The sequence below is a fragment of the Notolepis coatsorum genome (assembly GCF_963971535.1).
Source record: "Notolepis coatsorum genome assembly, chromosome: 15".
NCBI classification, from domain to species: domain Eukaryota; kingdom Metazoa; phylum Chordata; class Actinopteri; order Aulopiformes; family Paralepididae; genus Notolepis; species Notolepis coatsorum.
In genome coordinates this window covers 5,672,569-5,700,021 of record NC_140179.1, presented here as the reverse complement: position 1 = coordinate 5,700,021, position 27,453 = coordinate 5,672,569, and the positions used below count along the sequence as shown (strand labels likewise).

At 43.6% G+C, this 27,453-nt stretch overlaps 1 protein-coding gene across 1 annotated transcript in view; it reads left to right on the top strand.

The window, feature by feature from the left end:
- LOC311241646 (tau-tubulin kinase 1-like) overlaps positions 1-27,453 on the top strand; it is a gene marked incomplete at its 3' end in the record, with an annotated part of 112,925 nt that overhangs the window by 50,707 nt on the left and 34,765 nt on the right. Inside the window, exons 6-13 of the mRNA XM_084330523.1 lie at positions 9,695-9,760; positions 10,017-10,109; positions 14,101-14,226; positions 17,151-17,305; positions 19,358-19,565; positions 21,221-21,393; positions 23,535-23,878; positions 26,581-26,762. Of these exons, the coding sequence (XP_084186649.1) occupies positions 9,695-9,760; positions 10,017-10,109; positions 14,101-14,226; positions 17,151-17,305; positions 19,358-19,565; positions 21,221-21,393; positions 23,535-23,878; positions 26,581-26,762 (1,347 nt within the window). The remainder of the gene's footprint in view (positions 1-9,694; positions 9,761-10,016; positions 10,110-14,100; positions 14,227-17,150; positions 17,306-19,357; positions 19,566-21,220; positions 21,394-23,534; positions 23,879-26,580; positions 26,763-27,453) is intronic.

The following is a 27,453-nucleotide window of genomic DNA, read 5'->3' as shown; positions in this document are numbered from 1 at the left end:
AAACAGAGAGGTATAGAGGCTGATAGAATGAGAACAGGACTGAAACAGAGAGGTATAGAGGCTGCTAGAATGAGAACAGGACTGAAACAGAGAGGTATAGAGGCTGCTAGAATGAGAACAGGACTGAAACAGAGAGGTATAGAGGCTGCTAGAATGAGAACAGGACTGAAACAGAGAGGTATAGAGGCTGCTAGAATGAGAACAGGACTGAAACAGAGAGGTATAGAGGCTGATAGAATGAGAACAGGACTGAAACAGAGAGGTATAGAGGCTGCTAGAATGAGAACAGGACTGAAACAGAGAGGTATAGAGGCTGCTAGAATGAGAATAGGACTGAAACAGAGAGGTAGAGAGGCTGCTAGAATGAGAACAGGACTGAAACAGAGAGGTATAGAGGCTGCTAGAATGAGAACAGGACTGAAACAGAGAGGTAGAGAGGCTGCTAGAATGAGAACAGGACTGAAACAGAGAGGTATAGAGGCTGCTAGAATGAGAACAGGACTGAAACAGAGAGGTAGAGAGGCTGCTATAATGAGAATAGGACTGAAACAGAGGTATAGAGGCTGCTAGAAGGAGAATAGGACTGAACAGAGAGGTATAGAGGCTGCTATAATGAGAATAGGACTGAAACAGAGAGGTATAGAGGCTGCTAGAATGAGAACAGGACTGAAACAGAGAGGTATAGAGGCTGCTAGAATGAGAACAGGACTGAAACAGAAAGGTAGAGAGGCTGCTAGAATGAGAACAGGACTGAAACAGAGAGGTGTAGAGGCTGCTAGAATGAGAACAGGACTGAAACAGAGAGGTAGAGAGGCTGCTAGAATGAGAACAGGACTGAAACAGAGAGGTAGAGAGGCTGCTAGAATGAGAACAGGACTGAAACAGAGAGGTATAGAGGCTGCTAGAATGAGAACAGGACTGAAACAGAGAGGTATAGAGGCTGCTAGAATGAGAATAGGACTGAAACAGAGAGGTAGAGAGGCTGCTAGAATGAGAACAGGACTGAAACAGAGAGGTATAGAGGCTGCTAGAATGAGAACAGGACTGAAACAGAGAGGTAGAGAGGCTGCTAGAATGAGAACAGGACTGAAACAGAGAGGTATAGAGGCTGCTAGAATGAGAACAGGACTGAAACAGAGAGGTAGAGAGGCTGCTATAATGAGAATAGGACTGAAACAGAGGTATAGAGGCTGCTAGAAGGAGAATAGGACTGAACAGAGAGGTATAGAGGCTGCTATAATGAGAATAGGACTGAAACAGAGAGGTATAGAGGCTGCTAGAATGAGAACAGGACTGAAACAGAGAGGTATAGAGGCTGCTAGAATGAGAACAGGACTGAAACAGAAAGGTAGAGAGGCTGCTAGAATGAGAACAGGACTGAAACAGAGAGGTGTAGAGGCTGCTAGAATGAGAACAGGACTGAAACAGAGAGGTAGAGAGGCTGCTAGAATGAGAACAGGACTGAAACAGAGAGGTAGAGAGGCTGCTAGAATGAGAACAGGACTGAAACAGAGAGGTATAGAGGCTGCTAGAATGAGAACAGGACTGAAACAGAGAGGTATAGAGGCTGCTAGAATGCATAATCAGTTTTCTTTAAGCTAAAACATACATGTTTAGGGACCTATATTAACTTGTTGAAAAGGACTAAAATATGTCCCCTTTAATGTCAGGAGTGTCGTTATTTCAGCGTCAGGTGTATCATTAATAATTTTTTTATTTTGATTTGTTTTGTCCACGGTAAGTGGAGCCTATCCGAGGACATTATGTATTCGGTAGCGTCTGTGTGTGGGTGAGTGTCTGTATGTGTGTGTGTGTGGGTGTGTGAATCTGTGCAATATCTCGTAACTATAGGGCGGCCTTTACTGCCAGGCAGTGGTGCAGTGCTGGGCAACCGCGGTCAAACGGCGTTTGGGCTTCGAAGTGCACGCATCCTATTATTATGCAAAGTCTAGGTGATAAGTGCCTAGACTTTGCATAATAATAGGATACCGTTTGGCCTCCGCCCATATTACGACTGCACCCCTGCTGCCAGAGGGTAACAACAACGGCTTCAAATGCTGCCACTGAGACTACTGCAGGGGGTCAGCACAGAGACTACTGCAGGGGGTCAGCACAGAGACTACTGCAGGGGGTCAGCACAGAGACTACTGCAGGGGGTCAGCACAGAGACTACTGCAGGGGGTCAGCACAGAGACTACTGCAGGGGGTCAGCACAGAGACTACTGCAGGGGGTCAACACAGAGACTACTGCAGGGGGTCAGCACAGAGACTACTGCAGGGGGTCAGCACAGAGACTACTGCAGGGGGTCAACACAGAGACTACTGCAGGGGGTCAGCACAGAGACTACTGCAGGGGGTCAACACAGAGACTACTGCAGGGGGTCAGCACAGAGACTACTGCAGGGGGTCAGCACAGAGACTACTGCAGGGGGTCAACACAGAGACTACTGCAGGGGGTCAACACAGAGACTACTGCAGGGGGTCAACACAGAGACTACTGCAGGGGGTCAACACAGAGACTACTGCAGGGGGTCAGCACAGAGACTACTGCAGGGGGTCAACACAGAGACTACTGCAGGGGGTCAACACAGAGACTACTGCAGGGGGTCAGCACAGAGACTACTGCAGGGGGTCAGCACAGAGACTACTGCAGGGGGTCAACACAGAGACTACTGCAGGGGGTCAGCACAGAGACTACTGCAGGGGGTCAGCACAGAGACTACTGCAGGGGGTCAGCACAGAGACTACTGCAGGGGGTCAGCACAGAGACTACTGCAGGGGGTCAGCACAGAGACTACTGCAGGGGGTCAACACAGAGACTACTGCAGGGGGTCAGCACAGAGACTACTGCAGGGGGTCAACACAGAGACTACTGCAGGGGGTCAGCACAGAGACTACTGCAGGGGGTCAGCACAGAGACTACTGCAGGGGGTCAACACAGAGACTACTGCAGGGGGTCAGCACAGAGACTACTGCAGGGGGTCAGCACAGAGACTACTGCAGGGGGTCAACACAGAGACTACTGCAGGGGGTCAGCACAGAGACTACTGCAGGGGGTCAGCACAGAGACTACTGCAGGGGGTCAGCACAGAGACTACTGCAGGGGGTCAGCACAGAGACTACTGCAGGGGGTCAGTACAGAGACTACTGCAGGGGGTCAGTACAGAGACTACTGCAGGGGGTCAGCACAGAGACTACTGCAGGGGGTCAGTACAGAGACTACTGCAGGGGGTCAGTACAGAGACTACTGCAGGGGGTCAACACAGAGACTACTGCAGGGGGTCAACACAGAGACTACTGCAGGGGGTCAGCACAGAGACTACTGCAGGGGGTCAACAGAGAGACTACTGCAGGGGGTCAACACAGAGACTACTGCAGGGGGTCAGCACAGAGACTACTGCAGGGGGTCAGCACAGAGACTACTGCAGGGGGTCAGCACAGAGACTACTGCAGGGGGTCAGCACAGAGACTACTGCAGGGGGTCAACACAGAGACTACTGCAGGGGGTCAGCACAGAGACTACTGCAGGGGGTCAGCACAGAGACTACTGCAGGGGGTCAACACAGAGACTACTGCAGGGGGTCAACAGAGAGACTACTGCAGGGGGTCAGCACAGAGACTACTGCAGGGGGTCAGCACAGAGAGAGACTACTGCAGGGGGTCAACACAGAGACTACTGCAGAGGGTCAACACAGAGACTACTGCAGGGGGTCAGCACAGAGACTACTGCAGGGGGGCAGCACGGAGACTACTGCAGGGGGTCAACACAGAGACTACTGCAGGGGGTCAACACAGAGACTACTGCAGGGGGTCAGACAGAGACTACTGCAGGGGGTCAACACAGAGACTACTGCAGGGGGTCAGTACAGAGACTACTGCAGGGGGTCAACACAGAGACTACTGCAGGGGGTCAGTACAGAGACTACTGCAGGGGGTCAACACAGAGACTACTGCAGGGGGTCAACACAGAGACTACTGCAGGGGGTCAGCACAGAGACTACTGCAGGGGGTCAGCACAGAGACTACTGCAGGGGGTCAGACAGAGACTACTGCAGGGGGTCAGCACAGAGACTACTGCAGGGGGTCAACACAGAGACTACTGCAGGGGGTCAGCACAGAGACTACTGCAGGGGGTCAGCACAGAGACTACTGCAGGGGGTCAGCACAGAGACTACTGCAGGGGGTCAACACAGAGACTACTGCAGGGGGTCAACACAGAGACTACTGCAGGGGGTCAGCACAGAGACTACTGCAGGGGGTCAGCACAGAGACTACTGCAGGGGGTCAACACAGAGACTACTGCAGGGGGTCAGACAGAGACTACTGCAGGGGGTCAGCACAGAGACTACTGCAGGGGGTCAACACAGAGACTACTGCAGGGGGTCAGCACAGAGACTACTGCAGGGGGTCAGCACAGAGACTACTACAGGGGGTCAACACAGAGACTACTGCAGGGGGTCAACACAGAGACTACTGCAGGGGGTCAACACAGAGACTACTGCAGGGGATCAACACAGAGACTACTGCAGGGGGTCAGCACAGAGACTACTGCAGGGGGTCAACACAGAGACTACTGCAGGGGGTCAGCACAGAGACTACTGCAGGGGGTCAGCACAGAGACTACTGCAGGGGGTCAACACAGAGAGAGACTACTGCAGGGGGTCAGTACAGAGACCCTACAGACAGTTGGCCACTCTTAACATTGGCTAACTTGTGCTAGCAGGTGATAAATAAATGGTCACAATTGCTGTGGATGTTTTTTGAACCACTAAAATTAACAAAATTGTAGCAAACTAGTTTCATTATTTGTTTGTAGACTAACTAGTGTTAGCTGATGTCCTTTACAACTACTGACAACTGACAGACCCAGTGATGGGCCAATCAGGGTAACCGAGTAGATGATGCAATCTTTTCAGGAACTAGATTGGCTATCTGAAATGGTCTTTATGATGACAACCATGAGGATAGTTTCAGTCATAACTCCACAATACTGACATTGATAACATGTTGGGGTAACTTTACATCCCTTCTGTTAAACGATGCAACATGATTGAGAAATGTAATTTTCTGATTTTCATTATACTGGTTCTCAGGTGCAATTAGAGTCATTGTAATTGGGTGTTGTGTACATATTTCAAGTTGTGTTTTTGAGTGTTGTAGTATGTAAGCCAGCAGAAAGATAGCAGTGTTCCCTCAGATTACTGGTCGCTTGAACAGTGTTCCCTCAGATTACTGGTTGCTTGAACAGTGTTCCCTCAGATTACTGGTTGCTTGAACAGTGTTCCCTCAGATTACTGGTTGCTTGAACAGTGTTCCCTCAGATTACTGGTTGCTTGAACAGTGTTCCCTCAGATTACTGGTTGCTTGAACAGTGTTCCCTCAGATTACTGGTTGCTTGAACAGTGTTCCCTCAGATTACTGGTTGCTTGAACAGTGTTCTCTCAGATTACTGGTTGCTTGAACAGTGTTCCCTCCATGGTTGCTTGAACAGTGTTCCCTCAGATTACTGGTTGCTTGAACAGTGTTGCTTGCAATATTATTCCAAATCCACGCAGGGCTCTATTTGCTTCCAAATCACTGAGTTTGCATGACTTGCTATTTTGAATGAATCACTTTTCATTATCACACATGTGTTAAATAAATGTCAATTCATGTTTGTGATGTCTGCTTAATTTGAAACCCTGATTTTGTTGACCTTTGCTGTTTCTCATTCCTTTATGTTTCAGCTTTGTTTTCCTTACAGTTCCTTTGGATTTATGATTTTGAAGTGCATGCCCCAACCCGTTTCCTCCATCAGCTCCTTGCATAATTGTCACATGGTGGCATGAGTGATGTGAGTTGAGGTCACCAAGCTCTCCGTTCTGTTCTCTGTCTCTAGCAGAAGGGTCACACCTGCAGGTTACATTTAGTCTATATCAGTTTAAAAACAAGCAGTCAGCAGGTACAGTAACTGTTGAATACTGTAATAAATATAGTATTGTTTGAAAATTAGGAATATTTTTTCTAATTCATGATGAGCATTTTACAGAGTTCAGTGTCAGGTCTAAGGGAAACAGTGTATCTTTTGCTTCATTTAGATATAGTATGAGACAATATCTTTCTCAATAGCCAACGGACCAAAAATGTCAAACCAATAAGGGTTGCAAAGGTTTGAGCGACTCCTATTTTGCATTTGTTGTATGATAACAGTGTCGAAATGGCTAGTTGAAAGGATTTCACTAATACATGTGAATGTACACATTTTAAACTGCTTCATACACACTCAACTGTACACAGTTATGGCCACATACAAAATTGAAAAGAATTGAACTAAAAGACGTTAAAAGACGTTTTTCAGGGCTGACCTAAATGTGTCTATAGTTTGCTGTGTTAATCCAAACGGGAACTGTTGATCCATGTATGGCTAGTTGGCTACTAATTCCTGTATGGCTCATTCTACCAGTAGCCAACTGGTCACTCGTTGCATTTACACGCAACCATCATTTTGGCTCAAATCCTGGTTAAGAAGGCATTTCCATCAATACTACTTCATCAACCTTAATTTTATACTCAAAAAGACAATTGAGGTCACCCTAATTTTCAATGTCGTCGAGACTTTAGACATTTCAATGCACACATTTCTACAATATAACAATAATAAATATGAATAGCTATCCTATATAGTATAAAATTAACATAGACAGAGAGATAATTCCATGTAGTAGGGGCACTATAATGAAGTTTCTAAACATGACGGTTCTTCTCATCATAGCACTGGAGAATCAAAGAGGAGAGTCATGGAGCACATGGATCATCTTTAGTTTAAGTACAACTGATGTTTTGACGCAACAGTGTCTCCTTCAGAGTCACGTCTTCTAAAGAAGACACTGTTTTGCGCCCAAACATCAGTTACACTCGCACCTAAATACAGAAGATTATATAAAGAGGATCTGTGTCCCCTCCTCTCCTCTTTGGGTCAGAGTTTAGATATAATAGATGTTTTGATAGCCTGTTTTAATTTGAATTCCAATATTTAACCTTTTCACTGTACAAAATATATATATAACACCTTTCTTGGTTAAAACTGATTATGTTATTTCCGTTTTGGGCTTACGACAATTTTAATTAAAATGTACATCCCTCAAACAAGTGGTACAAACAAACAAAAATGTTTACACCAACCTTGGTATGAATACGGCACAAGAAAAATAGTATCGTATTAAAAGGCTGGTTGATTCCAGTCTTAACAAATGGAAAATCTAAATGAGAAAAATCCAATCCTGGAGCAACAGCCGTCTGGATGGCTCAGTCTACTGTACATGTAAATGGGTCGACGCTGTTAGCATGTTAGCATGCTGGTGCAATCTGACACCGGAGCTTTGGCTTAAAGGGACCGTTTGGAATAGTAATGGAATACTTGCTAGTAGGGTAGTTGATGCAATGCCGTTAGCTTAATCAGTGGTAGGAGTTCTGGCCCAACGCCCAGTTCCATGTGAACCGGGAAGCATCAACCAGGAAAGAAATGGGGTCATGATGAGACAAAAAAGTGTTAATCCACACCAACCATGCAGGCAAAAGCTTCAATCATCAACAACAGAACTACATCACACTGGGACTAGTTCAAACACATTGTGTTTACTGTGTAGTTGCCTTCATTTAGGACAGACAACCCCCAACCGCCGAAGCTCTGACAATGCTATGTTACAAGCTATATATTTATTTTGAGAGAACAGCATCATAGTTGTTAGCATTTTCCATCGGACATTCTCTCATATAGTAGGTGTATTTTAAAAATGAATAAAAGATGCTTATACTGCTATCTTCACAATGTTCTCTTATTACAAGCTAGCAAATACTAGCTATTACTGTATATCATGGCCGCGTCTATACTTTCCGTAGCCGCATTTCTGGCAGACACTCTCTGATTGGCCACTGTTGCCCAATCGCGTGACGAGCTGTGTCTTTGCCCATTTCCGCGTCGAACAGCCTGCAAACTACCTGGCGTTCTATCGCCATGCTCTAAGACAAACTCTAACCTTAACCAACTTCGAAAGAGTGCCTAAGCTTAACCAGTGTAGAAACAGGCGTCGGCCAATCAGAGAGCGTCTTGCCAGAAATGCGGCTACGGAAAGTATAGACGCATCATGGCCTGGGTGAACAAAACCCTAATACCTCAAAAACCAAAACACTAACCCCAATCAATACCTCAAAAACCAAAACACTAACACTAACCATAATACCTCAAAAACCAAAACACTAACACTAACCATAATACCTCAAAAACCAAAACACTAACCATAATACCTCAACAACCAAAACACTAACACTAACCCCAATACCTCAAAAACCAAAACACTAACACTAACCATAATACATCAAGAACCAAAACACTAACACTAACCATAATATCTCAAAAACCAAAACACTAACACTAACCATAATACCTCAAAAACCAAAACACTAACCATAATACCTCAAAAACCAAAACACTAACACTAACCCCAATACCTCAAAAACCAAAACCAAAACACTAACCATAATACCTCAAAAACCAAAACCAAAACACTAACCATAATACCTCAAAAACCAAAACCAAAACACTAACCATAATACCTCAAAAAACGAAATACATGTTATTTTTGGCTGGACTAAAATGACTCCCAGGTTAGGGTTGTGTTGGGTTTGGCTTAGGTCAGGTTGTCACAAACTGGATAGGCATCTGAATGGGTTAACATGGGTGGAGTATTCCTTTAGAGATAAATGCACAGGTAAAGGAAGTCTGCTAGTGTCTGAGCTGAACACCCTCCACCCCGTTGCTCCCACAATAGATGTGAGGGAAACCTACCAGCGGAAAAGGGGATTTCCCTGTCAATTTCCCAGTGCTCCGTTCAATGGCGTGCTTGGTGTGCTCACAGCATTACATTACAGTCCACCTGTAGGAGTGAAAGGGAGAGCTGCAGAATGCCATCTCACACTGAATGTGGCTTAAAGGATTATATAGAATCAAAAACCCTGGTGTGACCCTTCTGTGATCTTTCTATTTATGTCATTATCTTTTTTTTTATTATTATTATTATTATTATTTTGGAAATAATGTAAGCTATTTACATTAAAAGTGTTCATTGCACATTGGATGGAATGAACACTTTTTTCAAAGCATCAAATAAACATGATGCAGCGTCTATATCGAGTATAGTTCTGTGTCCTTACACTTTTCAATATGGCAGATGCTTATGTGTATTAATCTTATGCCAATAAAGCAGATATACAGTACTGTTTCTATTCAGTCACATTGGTTCATATGAATCAAACCTTAATCTTCCAGAATTGGTCAATAGGTTGATTGCAAAACTAGTTTTTGATACATACATACATACATACATACATACATACATACATACATACATACATACATACATACATACATACATACATACATACATACATACATACATACATACATACATACATACATACATACATACATACATACATACATAGTATACATTATATGGCTATTATAGGTATATTTGATGCTTATGATACAATATTTTTTGTAAATTACTGCAAGGTTTATAATTTTGGTGTTCAACTTTTTTTTTTATTAATATTATGTAATGTAGAAATATACATAATTATTTTTGTTATATTTGCCATGTAACCAACGAGGCAAAACAGCTGTTTACTAACTCTCCTCTCCTTTGGTTAATTTCAGCCAAGAACAGTTGCAGGATTCAGAGGAACTGTCAGATATGCCTCAGTCAATGCACATAAAAACAAGGTAAATACAATTACTTTTGTGACCAAGTAATTATTTGTTGTAAGTGTTGCCATATTTTCAAATATGAATGTCTAAATATATTGCAAGTCTATACGTTAACTGTAAAGGTAGTGATGGAGTACTTTTGAACTTTCATAGTCCAAATGATTTCCAAAGACAATTGATGTTAGATTTAGTTAAAGACAACACAATGGCCTTAATAAAAGGCAATGGAAGACAGAAGTCATTAAATAATCCTTCTTGGTACTCTCTCCAGGAAATGGGCCGACACGATGACCTGTGGTCTTTGTTCTACATGCTAGTTGAATTTGCGGTCGGTCAGCTGCCATGGAGAAAAATCAAGGATAAGGTAAATCTTTTAAGTCCAACTTAAACTTTTAAGTTTCAGGTAGATGTTTTACTCAATAAACACTGCCGATGTGGGCGGTTAGGTGGCGTAGCGGAGATTGCGTTCGTCACCAACCCCGGAGCTGTGAGCTGGATTCGCCTGTTAGAATCCAGCTCACAGCTCCGGGGTTGTCACCAGCTTGGCTGGCCGTTCACACTAATACAATTGGCTGTATTAGAGGGTGGGAGAAGCTGGCGGGGTGGGTCCGGGTCGTTGTAAACAGCGACTCCTACAGTTCGGTCAGGGCGCCTGCTAAGCGCGGATAGGACTTGAGGGGGATAGTGTGATCCTTCCACACGCTACGCCCTCTCAATGAGAATCCGCGCTGCCAGGTGAAAAGAAGCGGTTGATTGGCTGGACGTGTGTCGGAGGAAGCACGTGATAGCCTCCACTCTCCCAGATGATCTGACTGTGGGGGGTAAGTGCGCAGCGACCAGGAAGGGGATTGGGAATTGGCATACGACTAACATTGGGATGGGAGAAAAATCGGAGGAAAATGGAGGGGGAAAAAGATCAATACAAAAATTATAAAAATAAACACTGCAGATAATGACCATGAAAGTGACTTTCAATACAAGAGAGAAAATAAATCAAGAATATGGAACCTGTTAGAGCAGTACGATGGACCACTTCAGAGGCCCTCTTTAGTAAAGTAGATAGTCTATTATTATATTATTGTCCATGTATGTTATTATGTTATTGTCCATGTATGTGACTATGTTAGCGCAACATACTCACTGCTCCATTCAAACTGTCTTCTCACCAGTTCTACATTAATCTAGTCTAACTAGATTGAATATCCAGTCAGACAGTTTGTTCAAGTTTCAAGTTTCTTTAATAGTTGTCATACAGAAGTACAGAATACTTTCAATATGCCTTCCTCATTCCCTGAATTACCGCAGGGTGGCAATAAAATAGCCCACGGGCAGCAACACAGTTTGCTTCTGTATACTGTAAAACGTCATTACAGTGGTTTGGACAAATAAAGGCCAGGGCCCTCATTCATCAATAGTGTGCGTAGAACATTTCTATTTCCACACGTAAGCACGGAATGTAGAACTAGTGTACGCACAGGGAAGTCGGGATTCATCACACGGTGCGTAAGCAGGCTCTATGCTCCTCCGTGTTGATGAATACCACTTTGTTCTACCGTCAATGCTCGTGCATGATTATCCATATATGGTCATGAAAATGAGGAAACACCCCCCATGGGATGTGAAATAATGGACTGACCCGAGCGGGACTCTGAGAAACTCCACGGAGAATTCACTGCTGTCGAACCAAGAAGACACTATCGCATACTATGGGATAAATAAAAGGCGGATTTGTAAACGGTGATGTCAGATATCAACGGCTCCCTAAGACCATTGCTGCAATTCTGCCTGGACAGCTCAAAATACTAATAAAGACCGTTCGTTGACCACTGTTTGGCGTTGGTTGTGTGTCATTATAACCGTGCTGTAATATGAATGCCTTTATTAGTTGTGTTCGATTGGCTATATGATTTTTAGAGGCATCTATTTTGTTGTCGGCTAATAAAGACCGCGCTGGAATATGACTGCCTTTTCCCGTGTTGTTTGATTAATACCCAGGGATTAAAGTTCTCCTCAATTCTATTCCAAATCGCGATGGATCTCCCGTCAATTTTCTACCTGCTGCATATGATTTCTAGAGGCATACTACAATCTATTTTGATGTCAGTATTGGGTAGCCTATATAAACAATATAATACGAGAGCATATACAAGAACAATGAATCTCACTGCATGTATGATGTAGCCTGTCTTTCAATACATGAACTTGAATTCCATCATGTTTGTGTGCGGGACTCACAAGGCTGTTGTCACAATGGGTGGTACCGGTGTACAGTAATAATAACAGTCCACACAATATCACGATCCATGCCATAGCCTATGTTCTATTAGGACATGATCTGTGACGACAAATGTTCTAGAATGTTTGATTAAGATATCATACTCTGACAGCATGCCTATGAGCAACAAAAACGCGAACTTGAATCCCATCATATAGTCTGTCCACTATCTGCATGGTGTCATTGCAATGCGTTTTCTATTATTTCTTATACAGTAAAAAGGGGGAAGAACACTATATTCATATGACTTATTCTGCTTACAGCTTCGAAATTCCACTTGTTTCGTTTAACGTAAAGCCTTTTAAATATAATCAAAACGTTCCCGTGTTTCGGCGGTCTGTGCGCAAAATAATAACGAGTTGAGCTTTATGATTTATGATGAATTGAAAATGGGGGACCCTGATGTAAACAAGACGAAAGTTGGTCTGCATCCCCAATTAACAATTGTATGTACTGAGCTGTACTGTACTGTACCCATTCTGCAATCTGTTAATAAACTTTTCAATCAATCAATCAATCAAGCTACGCTGAGCGCAGTCAGTCAGTAGCCTACACCTCGTATATTCCGATAACGCTATATAAACCATGCTGCATTCATTCTGAGAGAAAGATCTATTATTCCAAATGCTATTTATAGGGTTTTGACCATAATTACACTACTGTTGCTATTTTACAATGAACTATAATGAACTACGGTTCGTACAGAACATGCCAGTGTTATTATGCACAGAAGCTCATTTCCTTGTTGTAATAATATATTCTACCACTGGGCGTCAGGTAAGTGTGGTCTGACCTGTGCGTAGATGTAAGCACGGAGTCAAGTTCAAATCGAAATTGATGAATCCCACTCTTTGCTTAGAAATGATCGTACGCACAGGGTAAGCACAGATCTGTGCGTAGAACACGTTGATGAATGAGGGCCCAGGTTACCATTAATCATACAAACACACACACACGACCCACAGTATGCAGCAATCATCACATTAGCCCTTTCACTACCACACTACCAGGTTAACCCTTTCACTGCGACAATACAGAAGGTTAACCCTTTCAATGTCACACGACAAATGGTTAACCCTTTCACAACCACACTACAGAAGGTTAATAGTGTCTCTGTGGCAGAAGAAAGAACTTGACCAGGGAGAGGGGGGCTGGAGACGGAAGGCTGGGGGAGGGGACCAGGGAGAGGGGGGCTGGAGACAGAAGGCTGGGGGAAGGGACCAGGGAGAGGGGGGCTGGAGACGGAAGGCTGGGGGAGGGGACCAGGGAGAGGGGGGCTGGAGACAGAAGGCTGGGGGAAGGGACCAGGGAGAGGGGGGCTGGAGACAGAAGGCTGGGGGAGGGGACCAGGGAGAGGGGGGCTGGAGACAGAAGGCTGGGGGAAGGGACCAGGGAGAGGGGGGCTGGAGACGGAAGGCTGGGGGAGGGGACCAGGGAGAGGGGGGCTGGAGACAGAAGGCTGGGGGAAGGGACCAGGGAGAGGGGGGCTGGAGACAGAAGGCTGGGGGAGGGGACCAGGGAGAGGGGGGCTGGAGACAGAAGGCTGGGGGAAGGGACCAGAGAGAGGGGGGCTGGAGACAGAAGGCTGGGGGAAGGGACCAGGGAGAGGGGGGCTGGGGGAGGGGACCAGGGAGAGGGGGGCTGGAGACAGAAGGCTGGGGGAAGGGACCAGGGAGAGGGGGGCTGGGGGAGGGGACCAGGGAGAGGGGGGCTGGAGACAGAAGGCTGGGGGAAGGGACCAGGGAGAGGGGGGCTGGAGACAGAAGGCTGGGGGAAGGGACCAGGGAGAGGGGGGCTGGAGACAGAAGGCTGGGGGAAGGGACCAGGGAGAGGGGGGCTGGAGACAGAAGGCTGGGGGAGGGGACCAGGGAGAATAGTTATTTTTCTTTTAAACAAACGTAACACAACTCAATGATTCAGTGTCCTCCGATGACGTCAAACTCTTGAATAATACATTCATTTAACTACATTTGTAGTTAGGATCGTTTACTCTGTCAGGATATGTGTGAGATTTAAATCAGACATATTTTGTGGCACAGAAAAGTTAGCAGTCCTAAGTTACCGTCTTTACTGTTTACAGGAGCAAGTGGGTCAGATTAAAGAGCGATATGACCATAGGATGCTGCTGAAACACATGCCTTCGGAGTTCAACATCTTCCTTGACCATGTATTGGGCCTTGACTACTATACCAAACCAGATTATCAGGTAATATATCTCTGATGTAATGACATTCTAATATTTTTGGTAATTACAAGTACAATTGTAATTAACCATATGACTCTGTTTAAAATGTTTAGGGGAACAATGTTTTCAAAGATCATTATCTAAATATGCCACGTGAGAGTGTTGTGTTCATTCATAGTTATCGACAGTAGAGGCTAAGTGTTTTCTGGTGATATATCACATTCACAATTGTCTAAAAAAGATTAAAAAAAAATGGGGTGATATGGTTCTTCAACTGAAGGCTTCAATTGACTATTCTCAGTACATTTTGCCTGGTTAATATCTAGTACTTTGGGGGATGTGAAAAGAGAGTCGGGGCAGTTTTCTGCCCTCTATACATTGTGTGAGTTAAAGGATACGGCCAGTGTTTTTTTTTCTTCATAGCCTACGAAAAGACCAAAACCTACAATGCATTTCTCCTACTTAGTTCTATGGTCCATCTAGCAACACCATAATGTAGCTCATATCCAGAAGTCATAGAACACCATTGTTGTCAAAAACAAGACTCGCTACCCCCCATCCAAATTCTAAACAACAGATTGGCTTTTCATAATATGTATGAATTATCTCTTGCAATAATATCCACAGGACTCGACTTTTTGCAGTCGTTGTGTATGTGTGTGTCACCAACACACGCGCCAACTATCTCCTGCGTGCGCACCCGTGGACATTCTCTCACAGCTGATAGAGAGGAGAAAAAAAAGCAATAGCCTACATACTTTTCCGGACTGATCATCTGAGCTCCTCTCCAGTTGAACTGCTACTGTGTTTAAATCCAAAATATTGATAAATCCAAATGCCATTGTGTAACATGTCATCTGTCTTCACGTGCAGTTAAATCCTCTCTACAAGTGAAACTGAAACTTACCAAGCCTATAAGGTGTTAAAGGGGCAGTAGGCAATTCATTTACTCAGTAGGTGCCTGAACACAGAATGACACCAGTATCACTGACTACCACGGCAAGCCTATAGAAAATGATTCTATTTAATAATTATTATTATTATTAGGCGGCTGGGTGGCGCAGCGGACTAAGCGCTCGTCACCAACGCAGGAGACACTGTTATCGAATCCGGCTGTCAGCGTTGCCTCCGGCTTGGCCGGCCGTCATACTGGCTCGATTGGCAGGTTCAGCGGGAGGGAAGTATGACAAAGCCATACTTGGTCATTTACTGTACATTGGAGGGGGTTGGGTTAGGACATTTGTAGGGGCCAGTTTCGAATTGCAGTCTCCCGTAGGTGTTCTTTGAGAGTGGTTTTGAAAGTGGGTAGTGATTCACATTCCTTTACAGCTTTGGGTTGGTCGTGTAGTGTATCTTGTAGACCAGGCCCACCAAATGGGCAGGGGTGAGGTGGGTTCTAGGAGTAAGGTCAAGCAGTAGTCTGACCAGTTTGTTTTGAGATGTTTGTAATTTTGTTTTTAGCGCCTTTGAGGTGCTTTGGTACCATGAGGTGCAAGCATAGTCGTAGTACCCTTGAATGAGTGCTCCTGCCAGAGTCTTCAGGGTATTCTTGTTTACCAGAGAGGAGATTCGGTACAAGAATCGAGAAGAACTCTCCCAGTGAGAGTCCGCGCTGCCAGGTGAAAAGAAGTGGTGGGCTGGGTACACATGTGTCGGAGGAAGCATGTGATAGTCTCCGCCCTCCCAGACCGACGGTAGGGAGTAGATTGCGCAACAACCAGGAAGGGGATTGGGAATTGGCATAACGACTAACGAGGGGAGAAAAACGGAAAAAGAATTTTTATATATATTTTTTTATAATTATTATAAATGTCTCTCTCTCTGTCTATTTCTTTCTTTCTTTCTTTCTTTCTTTCTTTCTTTCTTTCTTTCTTTCTTTCTTTCTTTCTTTCTTTCTTTCTTTCTTTCTTTCTTTCTTTCTTTCTTTCTTTCTTTCTTTCTTTCTTTCTTTCTTTCTTTCTTTCTTTCTCTCTCTCTCTCTCTCTCTCTCTCTCTCTCTCTCTCTCTCTCTCTCTCTCTCTCTCTCTCTCTCTCTCTCTCTCTCTCTCTCTCTCTCTCTCTCTAATAATAGCCCTAATAATATTAGTAATGTATTCAGGTAAACCTGTATATCTAGCGTGTGTACATGGCATCAAATCAAAGTGTGTGTCACTGTAGGCCGCCTGTACAGTCATTGGAATAACAAAGGAACAACAGACTAGAAACTAGGACTTTGTTCCAGGTGTGAATTGGTCTAGTGACATTGATCACATTGCATTCTGGGAGGGAGTGTAGTTCTCTTATCAAATTGCTGAATTCACTGAATCCTTTCAAACCGCTGTACTGCGACTTGATAAGGATTTTACCAGAATGTTTCATAGGACATGTGAAAAAAATAGTGAGAATTCTTAGGGAGGAGGAGCTCATGAGCTCAGACTCTAGAGGGTTAAAACAAGTCACAGCTGTACTGTTGCTTTGCTCTGCATAATTCATCTTTGCAATGAACATGGGCATGGGCATTGTAATTCTTCCTGGACTCAAGTGTAATGCACAACGAGCATGCTCTGTCCTACACTGTTCTGCTTACTACTGTACTGCCTTTTGAAGTACATTTTGTAATAACTACTATGCCCCTGTTTTTCATGACAATACATTATGAGATTTAAAAACTGGAAATATGTATTTGTGAGCTGTATTTAGTGATTTTAACCACAGGAGCATATATCTTCCGGAAGAGTATTCAGAGTAGAAGACTCCATTGTAGGTTTTGGCCTTTGCATAGTCTATCTTTGACAATACAAAACAAAATATAGTTACACTGGTCTTATCCTTTTAAACGTAATTAACAGCTCAATTTTTAATGCAACTCTGAAGATATTTTATTTACAGAATCACATATTCTCAATTATATTATTTTTGTTATTAGGTATCTCAATGTAGATTATTTTCTTTGTTACATTTTCTAGCTCCTGATGTCCGTATTTGAGAACAGCATGAAAGAGCGGATCATCACAGAGAACGAGCCATTTGATTGGGAGAAAGGCGGGACGGACGCCACTCTTTCCACCAGCGCCTCCACGCCACCACAGCAGAACACGCGGCCCACCGCCGCCATGGTGGGGTAAGAACCCACCTCCACTGGTCTCACATCTTGGTTGTTGTTATTCTTCAAATTGCATTCATAAATTAACCACGGTGACTACTGAAACCATTATCAAATGACCAATTAAGCAATAATACACGAGAACCAGTGGCATATCATGAATATTGCCACGGCTGTGATGCGCCCGCAGGCATGAGAGCGTGGGCATCACACAGTGGCAATATTCATGATATCCCACTGGTTCTCGTGTATTATTGCTTTTATACGGCAAGTTGCACCGTCGGGAAAAATATAGGATGAATACAGACAATTCTAGGGTATTTTATATCGATTTCAGTGAACTTGGCGTAGAAAAATAGTTCCTAAAGATGTCTCGTTGAATGGCAGTTGAAACTTTCGACAACATTCTAAAGCCAGCGCAGTGGTATATTCATGGTGATTTAACTGTGACACCCCTTCCTGACAGGCAGCGACGCGAGCGAGCGTGATTGCGAAAATGATTAAAATGTATTCGTTTCAATCAGGCTATCCTGACCTGCCGCGAGCGACAGCGAACTGAGCGGCGATGTCGTCCCCCCCTCAAATATTCGCTCGCTGTGTCTCTAGTTGAGCGATTACGCGGCCGAGTCCCGCCCCTAAACACTTTTTATTGGTCAAGAATAGCAGGCTGCTTTCCCCCAGTGTGCTTCCAGGTAAACACACACACAGACACACTCGGACACGCGGCGCGTCATATCAGGACAGTGTCGCACGCGATTTAATCTCCAGTTCGCTCGCTCGCTGCCTGTCAGGAACCGGTGTGAGTGTATTATGAATATACTCACGGTTTAGAACGCTCTCGACCAATCACAATGCGTGATCGGACCTATGTGGCTTAACCTTTGCTAGCCAGTAACCACCAGCCCCCAAACTGTAGTGCATGCATCAAGTGTTAGACATCGGATATATAGTACACACATAGTTTTTACATTAATCATAGATACTGTATATATATATCCCGATTCCCCACTGGCATGTGTCTGGGTCTTGCCTAGTCCTGTCTCTGGGGTGTGGGGCAGCCAGGCGGGCAAGGGAATAATGCATTAATGCGGATTTAGACTAGTTTATTTGCACACAAAAGGTAAAAATAAATCCCACAAATTCAAGGAAGTCATATAATACACATTATGTCCCCTTGGTGAATAGAGTTCACTCTCTCTCTCTCGCTCTCTCTCTCTCTCTCTCTCTCTCTCTCTCTCTCTCTCTCTCTCTCTCTCTCTCTCTCTCTCTCTCTGTCTCTCTCTTCTCTCTCTCTCTCTCTCTCTCTCTCTTGCTTGCATACTTTGTTGATCACTAACACACACCTTGGAAACCGTCTCCAGAGACATCGTTGTTGTTTTGGTTTCGTCGCAACACTGAGCACACGTCTGAGGAGCCTCTGTGGCCGTCAGTAATACTACATTTAAGATAAGCATGAATTTATATGCAAATACCCAAATGTATTTAATATTTTAAGTGAGGAATGAATGAATGAATGAATTAATTAATTTATATAGCACCCTTCACAGCACGAATGCACAAGGTGCTTTACACTACAGTTTAGTATATAAAAACAAAAACAAAATCAGAAATAAATGACAACAACAACAGACAGCAGTTAAAAAACAGTTCAAAGGGCTTCACAACAGAAAACAGGCAGGAAAATGAGCACATAAAGTGCAGACATATAAAATCATAGTTTTTCACATTAGGATCTAACATCCCAACAGGCCACCTTGTTTATGGTTTAATTCAGTTTTAAAAATAAAAAATAATAAAAAGAGTAAGATAGAATAGACAGAGTAAAATAGTGCAATAAGTAGTAGAATAGAATAGACATGAAATGAGCACATAAAGTGCAGACATATAAAATCTGTTATTTTTTTACAGTGCAAACTAAAGTAGTTCTGGATTACTGTTTAACAGTTCAAAGTCGTCTTTACCTTCTCTGTTTGGCATCCACAGTTTAAAACCTGACAGTCTTCCCTCCTGTTTGATACCCTTCGAACCTTCCATGTTCCATTATACTGACAGCTCTCTCCTTGTGATCAGAGCCATAGTCCCAGGCCCCGGGGACCAGCAGAGGGAGAACACGGACGACGTTCTCCAGGATGAGCACCTGAGTGACCAGGAGAACGCCCCCCCGCCTGCTCCCAGTCGCCCAGCCACTGAGGCGGGCAGCCAGGTGCCTGCGGATGGTGGCGAAGGGTGGGAAGACACCGACTTCAACCGCAACAGACTCAGGATCAGCTTGAGCAAGGTACAGTATGGCAGAACACACATCCAACAGTCTCAGGATCAGCCTAAAAAATAAAAAGTCATTACGATGTTTTAGTGCACTTCAAGCGCTAAAGGGATTCATAACAACTTATAGCACGGTCAATCTCAGTGTTAGTACTCGTCTGTTTCTTTTCTTTTCATACCAACATTACCTTTTTAAGTGAACGTGGTCTTGTCCTTGTTGTATCCATGTGTAATGTTGATAGTAGTGGGTGTACACAGATGAAATATAGGTCCCGACTCCCAGGCTATTAGCCTAGCCATCCTCTCAGCCTCCGTCGTCTTAAATGCTATGTTCTTTTGGTAGAACTGTTCGGCTGCCGCAGGAGTGTTGAGAGAGTAGCAGATTCCGTTCATGGTTATTGGTATAAGCTGTAGTCACGAGAGACCTGGGATGCGGTTTTTAGCCTCACATATGTTATGGAGCTTGGCTTTTAGCCATAAACGCTGCAGAGCTTAACCCGGAAACGGAAATGGGAAATGCTGAAATAATAACGTGAATTATTCTAAAAGTTATAATTATTTTGTCTCATCTTGTTTTAGTCAACATAAATTAAGAGAGAATTCGTCATGGTTTTTGTAAATTACATTTTTGTGTCCTCAGTTGTGGTCAGCGATATTTAATTAACTATTTAGTCACGTTAGCGTCACATGGTCTTCAATAACGTGACGTCACGTCTCGTTGTCGTCATGAAAAAAACCTTCGTTGACGAACATCTTTCGTCCTAATTTTCGTTGACAAAATGAACACTGGTTCAGACTCTTGATATCATGACGTACGGTGCATTATAACATTACTGTGACAGCATTATGTTACATTATTTTACTTTCATATTTAGTTACATTATTAGGGCATTAGGTGGGACCTCACTCCTCAGAGACACTGGGTTAAATGGTTTGAGGATCTATCTCACACACAGTTTGAGAAGACACAACATGAAAATCACAGCGGTATTAATATCAGCGGACCTCGCACACTTCTATAATCTATAATCCACTCTAATGAATTCTGCACTCGTTCGCTGAAAATGTTTATTTTCAGAAAGGGTGTTTTTATATATATATATATTTTTTTTATATATATAATATATAATTTATATATAAAAAAAAACTGTTCCTTTGATGTCTCTTACTCAGTCGATGTTGAACTGGATGTTGTAGGGAAAAAACTAGATGTCTTCTAATTTTTCAAAATCAACTTTATTACAAAAAGGTTCAATTTACAAGTTAAAGAACACATCCAAGTTAGTGTGAAATTGACTCTCAAGTCTGACCTTGACCACCTTGACCACACTAGATCAGAGCTGTGGTGAATGTATGTATATCAAGTCAACCCTGCTCTGTTGGACAGACTGAAGGGACTCCAAGCCAAGCTAACTGGATGACCCTAGTGAACAAAATTTGCCTCTAGTCTCCAGTTGTGGTATTTCAATTATTTCCTTTATAATAATAAAAAAATAAAAGATCTAAACATTGATGACATTTCAATAAAGAAATGTAGTGCCCACTGGAACCAGTGTTCTTATTGACCCAGCAACAAACCTTTCAAAGCTGCTCCAGTAGTTTGCTTCCATATCAGTGACCAAACCCTGGTAACACAGCAACCTTGTCCCTTCACCGTGTTTCCACCTGCAGGGGGCTCAGGAGGAGGAGGCCAGTCGAGGGGCTTGTCCTGTGTCCCCAGGCCGAACCGGGGCCCCGGAGTCGCCCAACGGACAGGTGCGCTCCCTGCGCTACCGCCGCGTCAACAGCCCCGAGTCAGAGCGGCTCTCTGCGGCCGAGGGCAGACTCGACGGCTACGGACCAAGGTGAGGCGAGAGTCGCGCTTTTAGCAGAACGTCACTGCATCCCATGAACACAGAGACACACCATGTCTGTTTATCTCAATGTGTCACGTGGCTCGTATGTTGATTCCTCTGGCATCTCTCTGCCTGTTGTTGCTGCAAATTAAACTATACCGAGTCATTTAGAGATGCTCATATCATAGTTTAAATAAGCCTTTGCAGTATATTTTGTGTTACCAATAACCTTTTGCACTGTATATTACACCACTGAATACAATGCAATCCTTGTAATAACTCCCTAGAGAGGTCTCTAAAGATATCATGTGAAAAGTGAAAAGCTTGCTCTTTACAATACCTGACCCCTATCTCTTTACAAGACCTGGCCCCTATCTCTTTACAAGACCTGACCCCTATCTCTTTACAAGACCTGGCCCCTATCTCTTTACAAGACCTGGCCCCTATCTCTTTACAAGACCTGACCCCTATCTCTTTACAAGACCTGACCCCTATCTCTTTACAAGACCTGACCCCTATCTCTTTACAAGACCTGACACCTATCTCTTTACAAGACCTGACCCCTATCTCTTTACAAGACCTGGCCCCTATCTCTTTACAAGACCTGACCCCTATCTCTTTACAAGACCTGACCCCTATCTCTTTACTTTACAAGACCTGACCCCTATCTCTTTACAAGACATGACCCCTATCTCTTTACAAGACCTGACCCCTATCTCTTTACAAGACCTGACCCCTATCTCTTTACTTTACAAGACCTGACCCCTATCTCTTTACAAGACCTGACCCCTATCTCTTTACAAGACCTGACCCCTATCTCTTTACAAGACCTGACACCTATCTCTTTACAAGACCTGACCCCTATCTCTTTACAAGACCTGACCCCTATCTCTTTACAAGACATGACCCCTATCTCTTTACAAGACCTGACCCCTATCTCTTAACAAGACCTGACCCCTATCTCTTTACAAGACCTGACCCCTATCTCTTTACAAGACCTGACCCCTATCTCTTTACAAGACCTGACCCCTATCTCTTTACAAGACCTGACCCCTATCTCTTTACAAGACCTGACCCCTATCTCTTTACAAGACCTGACCCCTATCTCTTTACAAGACCTGACCCCTATCTCTTTACAAGACCTGACCCCTATCTCTTTACAAGACCTGACTCCTATCTCTTTACAAGACCTGACCCCTATCTCTTTACAAGACCTGACCCCTATCTCTTTACAAGACCTGACCCCTATCTCTTTACAAGACCTGACCCCTATCTCTTTACAAGACCTGACCCCTATCTCTTTACAAGACATGACCCCTATTTTTTTACAAGACCTGACCCCTATCTCTTTACAAGACCTGACCCCTATCTCTTTACAAGACCTGACCCCTATCTCTTTACAAGACCTGACCCCTATCTCTTTACAAGACCTGACCCCTATCTCTTTACAAGACCTGACCCCTATCTCTTTACAAGACCTGACCCCTATCTCTTTACAAGACCTGGCCCCTATCTCTTTACAAGACCTGACACCTATCTCTTTACAAGACCTGACCCCTATCTCTTTACAAGACATGACCCCTATCTCTTTACAAGACCTGACACCTATCTCTTTACAAGACCTGACCCCTATCTCTTTACAAGACCTGACCCCTATCTCTTTACAAGACCTGACCCCTATCTCTTTACAAGACCTGACCCCTATCTCTTCTCTGGTAAGAAAGACGAACAAGAAAACTCACCACAACTTTTGTATTTCCATCCAATGTGTGACTCCTCCACAGCAGCTCTATCAAACAGAACATGAGAAGAAGAACATGGAATTAAACATTTTAACTACAGATGGAGCTATAAAAGTGGACCCCCCCCCCCGAAAATGTCTTTCTTGCCAGACAACATATAAAGTTACAACAATAAAGTAGGTGTGCTTGGTGTGTGAACGCATGTTGCGAGCTCAAGCAAAATACTCGTAACTATTTTCTATGGTCCAGGTATGAACAGGCACCCTGGCACACTGTCGTGCCCACCGACGGTAACCTTCTGAAAAAATAATCAAATGTTTTTATCTGGGTGGTATCTCTCTCTAATATCCCTTTTCCTTTTTAATCCAATCCAAAACGTGTGCGTTTGTGTGTGTTTGTGCACGTCAGGTCGCGCATGGACATCCTGGGCTCGCCGTCGCGCCACGTTTACTCCTCCCAGCCGGCCCAGATGCTGTCCATCGAGGCCGGTTGCCGCGGGGACCGGCAGGCTAGCGGGGGGCGCCAGGAGGGCTCGGTGGCCTCGGTGGACCAGGAGGCACACAGCAACGCCTTCATCCGCTCCGTGCCGCTGGCCGAGGAGGAGGACTTCGACAGCAAGGAGTGGGTGATCATCGATAAGGAGACGGAGCTGAGGGACTTCCAGCCCACCACGTCGGGGACCACGGACGAGGAGCCGGAGGAGCTGCGCCCCCTGGAGGAGCAGGAGGAGAGGAGGAGGCTGCGGGCAGCAGGTGGGCAGTCTAATATGCAGTTTCAAGTTTCAAGTTTCAAGTTTGTTTATTAATTGTCATAGTAAAATACAGAATACTTTACCATGAAATGTTTTTTTCTGTATGAGCCCCTGGGAGTGTGCTTCATACAGTAATAGATAAAATGTATGAAGTAGAAAAAGTCAAAAGTACGTAAAATAAAGTGTTCAGTCAATATACATGATACCGGTATATACAATATACAATACAGAGTAAAAAGAGTAACAGTGAGGTACAATGCAGAAACGGGATGAGGTACAAACTTAAGGGTAAGGTGCAATGAGGTATGCATTGTAGTGCAAATCTATACTAAATATAAAGTGTCTAAAGTGAGTGATACGGTGAGTGTTTATTTAAAGTGAGTGTGTACGTCATCGGCGTATTTAGACCACTATCAGTAGGGCACGTGTGCCCTACTGATGATCATCTGTGCCCCACTGATTAAAAAAAATAAAAATAAAAAATCTTTTTTTTTAACAAATGTTTTTTATTTCCCCTTTTTTAACATGATCAAATGATCATTTAACATGATCAAATAATTATTATAATATTTTTTACTTCACTTTGAAATATTATAGTGAAATATTTTGCAATGTTGTCGCATTTATCTTGTTGAAATCCTCCAACAGGCTCTTTTTTGTAAGTTGACTGGTTTGCACACCAATAATACAGTGCAATAATAGAATAGTAGAATAGATAGTAAAATTATGCAATAGAATGGCCAGAGTAAAATAGTGCTACAGTACAATCAACAGCGGGTGTATTAGAAGGCTATGGTGAAGAGGTACGTTTTTAGCTTATTTCTGAAAATATTAAGAGATCTAGCTTCCCTAATGTCCATAGGTAGTGTGTTGATCCATAACTTTGGTGCATAGTTAGCAAAGGCTGCATCCCCGATTTTCTTTAGACTGTGGCTTGGAACCTTCAATAGTAGATGATCGCAATGTTTATACTTTGTATATAAGGAGGAGGACCTTGAAATCAATTCTAAATGTTACCGGAAGCCAGTGTAGGTTATTTACTTGTAACTTTGGGTTTGATCCAAGGAGTAAGTTGCCCCGTATTGCTCTGTAACATTTCTCTTTTTGTTATAGGACCGACTAGTAGGATTTCAGTTTTGCCCTCATTTAATTTTAGGAAGTTGTTCGTCATCCATTTGCTAAGAGACAGGCGGAAATGGAGTTTATAGCTGTGTGATAATTTGGTTCAGCGGAGATGTACAATTGTGTGTAATCTGCGTAACTATGGAAACATACATTGTGCTTTCTAATGATGTCTCCTCAATGTTCAATGTTCAATGCAATGTTCAATGCAAGTAAAGCACTTTAAACTTTAAGTATGACTAAATGGTTTCTTGACTATATATATAGTAACTGTTCCAAAATGCATAGATTTCTATGTATTTTAGGGGTTTGGGGGGCTAGCTCTTTTTAATATAAATGTCAGATTTTTTTATTTATTTCATAGATTTCTATGCATTTCAGGAGTTTGAGGCGCTGGCTCCCCCAAATAATTAAATAACATAACCCTAACCTAACCCTAAAACCGAAATAAAGTTTAAAAAAAATAGTTACAAAATCCACCCATTTTCGCCCACAAACCGGCCAAAACCGGCAAATTTTTTGGTGCCCTTCTGTGCCCTACTGAAGTGCTGGGTCTAGATACGCCCCTGGTGTACGTGTGGATGTGTGTGCAGTGAGTGTAGATGATGGGTTGTTACATAGTGTCATTGTCATTGAGCATCCTGATAGGCCTGGGGATAGAAGCTCCTTCTGAGTCTCTCTGTACCGGCCATGAGACTCCGGTATCGCTCGCCTGACCGTAGCAGTTTCTGGATTCTCTGCAGTGACTGTAGACTGGATCTTCAACGCATCACCGGCCATGTTCCAGACTGAGGCAGGCTGGGTAACAGCCATGGCTGTCAGTTGAATCCAAACGTCCATCTGGAAGAAAAGCAGAGTTGACAGTGGTCACCAGGAGCAGTAAATCGCTAGCTTACTTGTAGATTCAGTTGGATGGAGACATCCTGTTGAAATCTAGCAATGTTCTGTTATATTTCATTAGCATTTCAAAGTAAATTTTAATCGGTAATATCCTGACCAGCATTGGCCACCCGAACATCCGTCTACCTTCCAGCCAGTCAGTAAACCTGGAACAATGTCTATGACATCAGTAGTTTTTTTTTAAGATTAATATGATATGAACAGTAGAACAAAAACTCCAGATTGGAGTGGGTTTGGGGAAGAACACTAAAGGATGGTAGGATAGTGGTCCAAGAACAGGATAATCAGCATTTGGTTAGGGCTACACGATTAATCATAAAAAGAAATCGTGATCTCGATTCATAGACCTATGCTATCTCATTTCTAAATTATGACGTTTTTAATTTAATTAAATTTTTACATTTTCTTGTACTTTTTTTTTTTTTAACTTTTCAAGCACTTTCATATATGTTATGTTTACGTTTAAGTCAAGCACTGTGATATATGTTATGTTGTCTGTTTAAGGAAGAGTGCGATAAATGATTTCATTGAAAAAATAAGAATCGTGTGAGAGAATCGTGATCTCAATTCTTAGAGAGAAAAATCATGATTCACATTTGATTCACAAGAATCGTGCTGCAGCCCTACTCTTGGTGGTGAAGGATTAGAGAAACACTGTCCTAAACGCGGCCCTCTCTCCAGGGGCTGAGCTGGTGGTGCGGCCTAAGACCCACACGAGGGACAGCAGTCGAGGCATGCTGACCCTGACTGAGGAGGAGGCCTCCAGGAGGAGCAGCGGGAGCCCCGCCCAGTCGCCCTGTCACTCGCTCCCGTCGGGACGGCCCCGCAGGAGGGAGTCGGAGCCCAACGGCCCCCAGAGACCGGTAAGAGACCAGTCTATCTCCTCGCATATTCACGGGAATCAGGGTGGATTTTTGATGCTACAGCCTCAAAAATGGTAATAGGAGATGATCTTGACAATCGATATGATTGTTTATTGTTTATTAAAGAGGATCCCCATTAGCTGATGCCAATGGCACCAGCTAGTCTTCCCGGGGTCCGAAGTCCCACATATCAATATATACACATACAAATATACATACACATGCACACACACACACCCACACGTGCACATATATACATGTATACACATACACACACATACATATACACATACATATAAATATACATACACACACACACACTATACATACATACATATACACATACACACACACATACATACACATATTCAGTATATATATACACAATACAACAACCTAACTTATTACAATCATACAAAAAAAGACATCATAAAAAAAGAATTAAAAAAACAATATTGCAACATTGAGGAGCTGTACAGTGCCTGTTCTGGTTGGGTGTCCCATTAACATGCAGCTTTTATGGTGGCACTTCACTTGAGCCCATCCTCACTTAACAACGTGGTTACTAACATTAAGGGGGGGGGGGGGGTACCATACGCAGTCATGTTATGTCAATGCAACAGATACAATCTAGATTCCGATTCCTGGATTCTTGCTCATTTACCATATAACAGATTAGATCAAAGATACA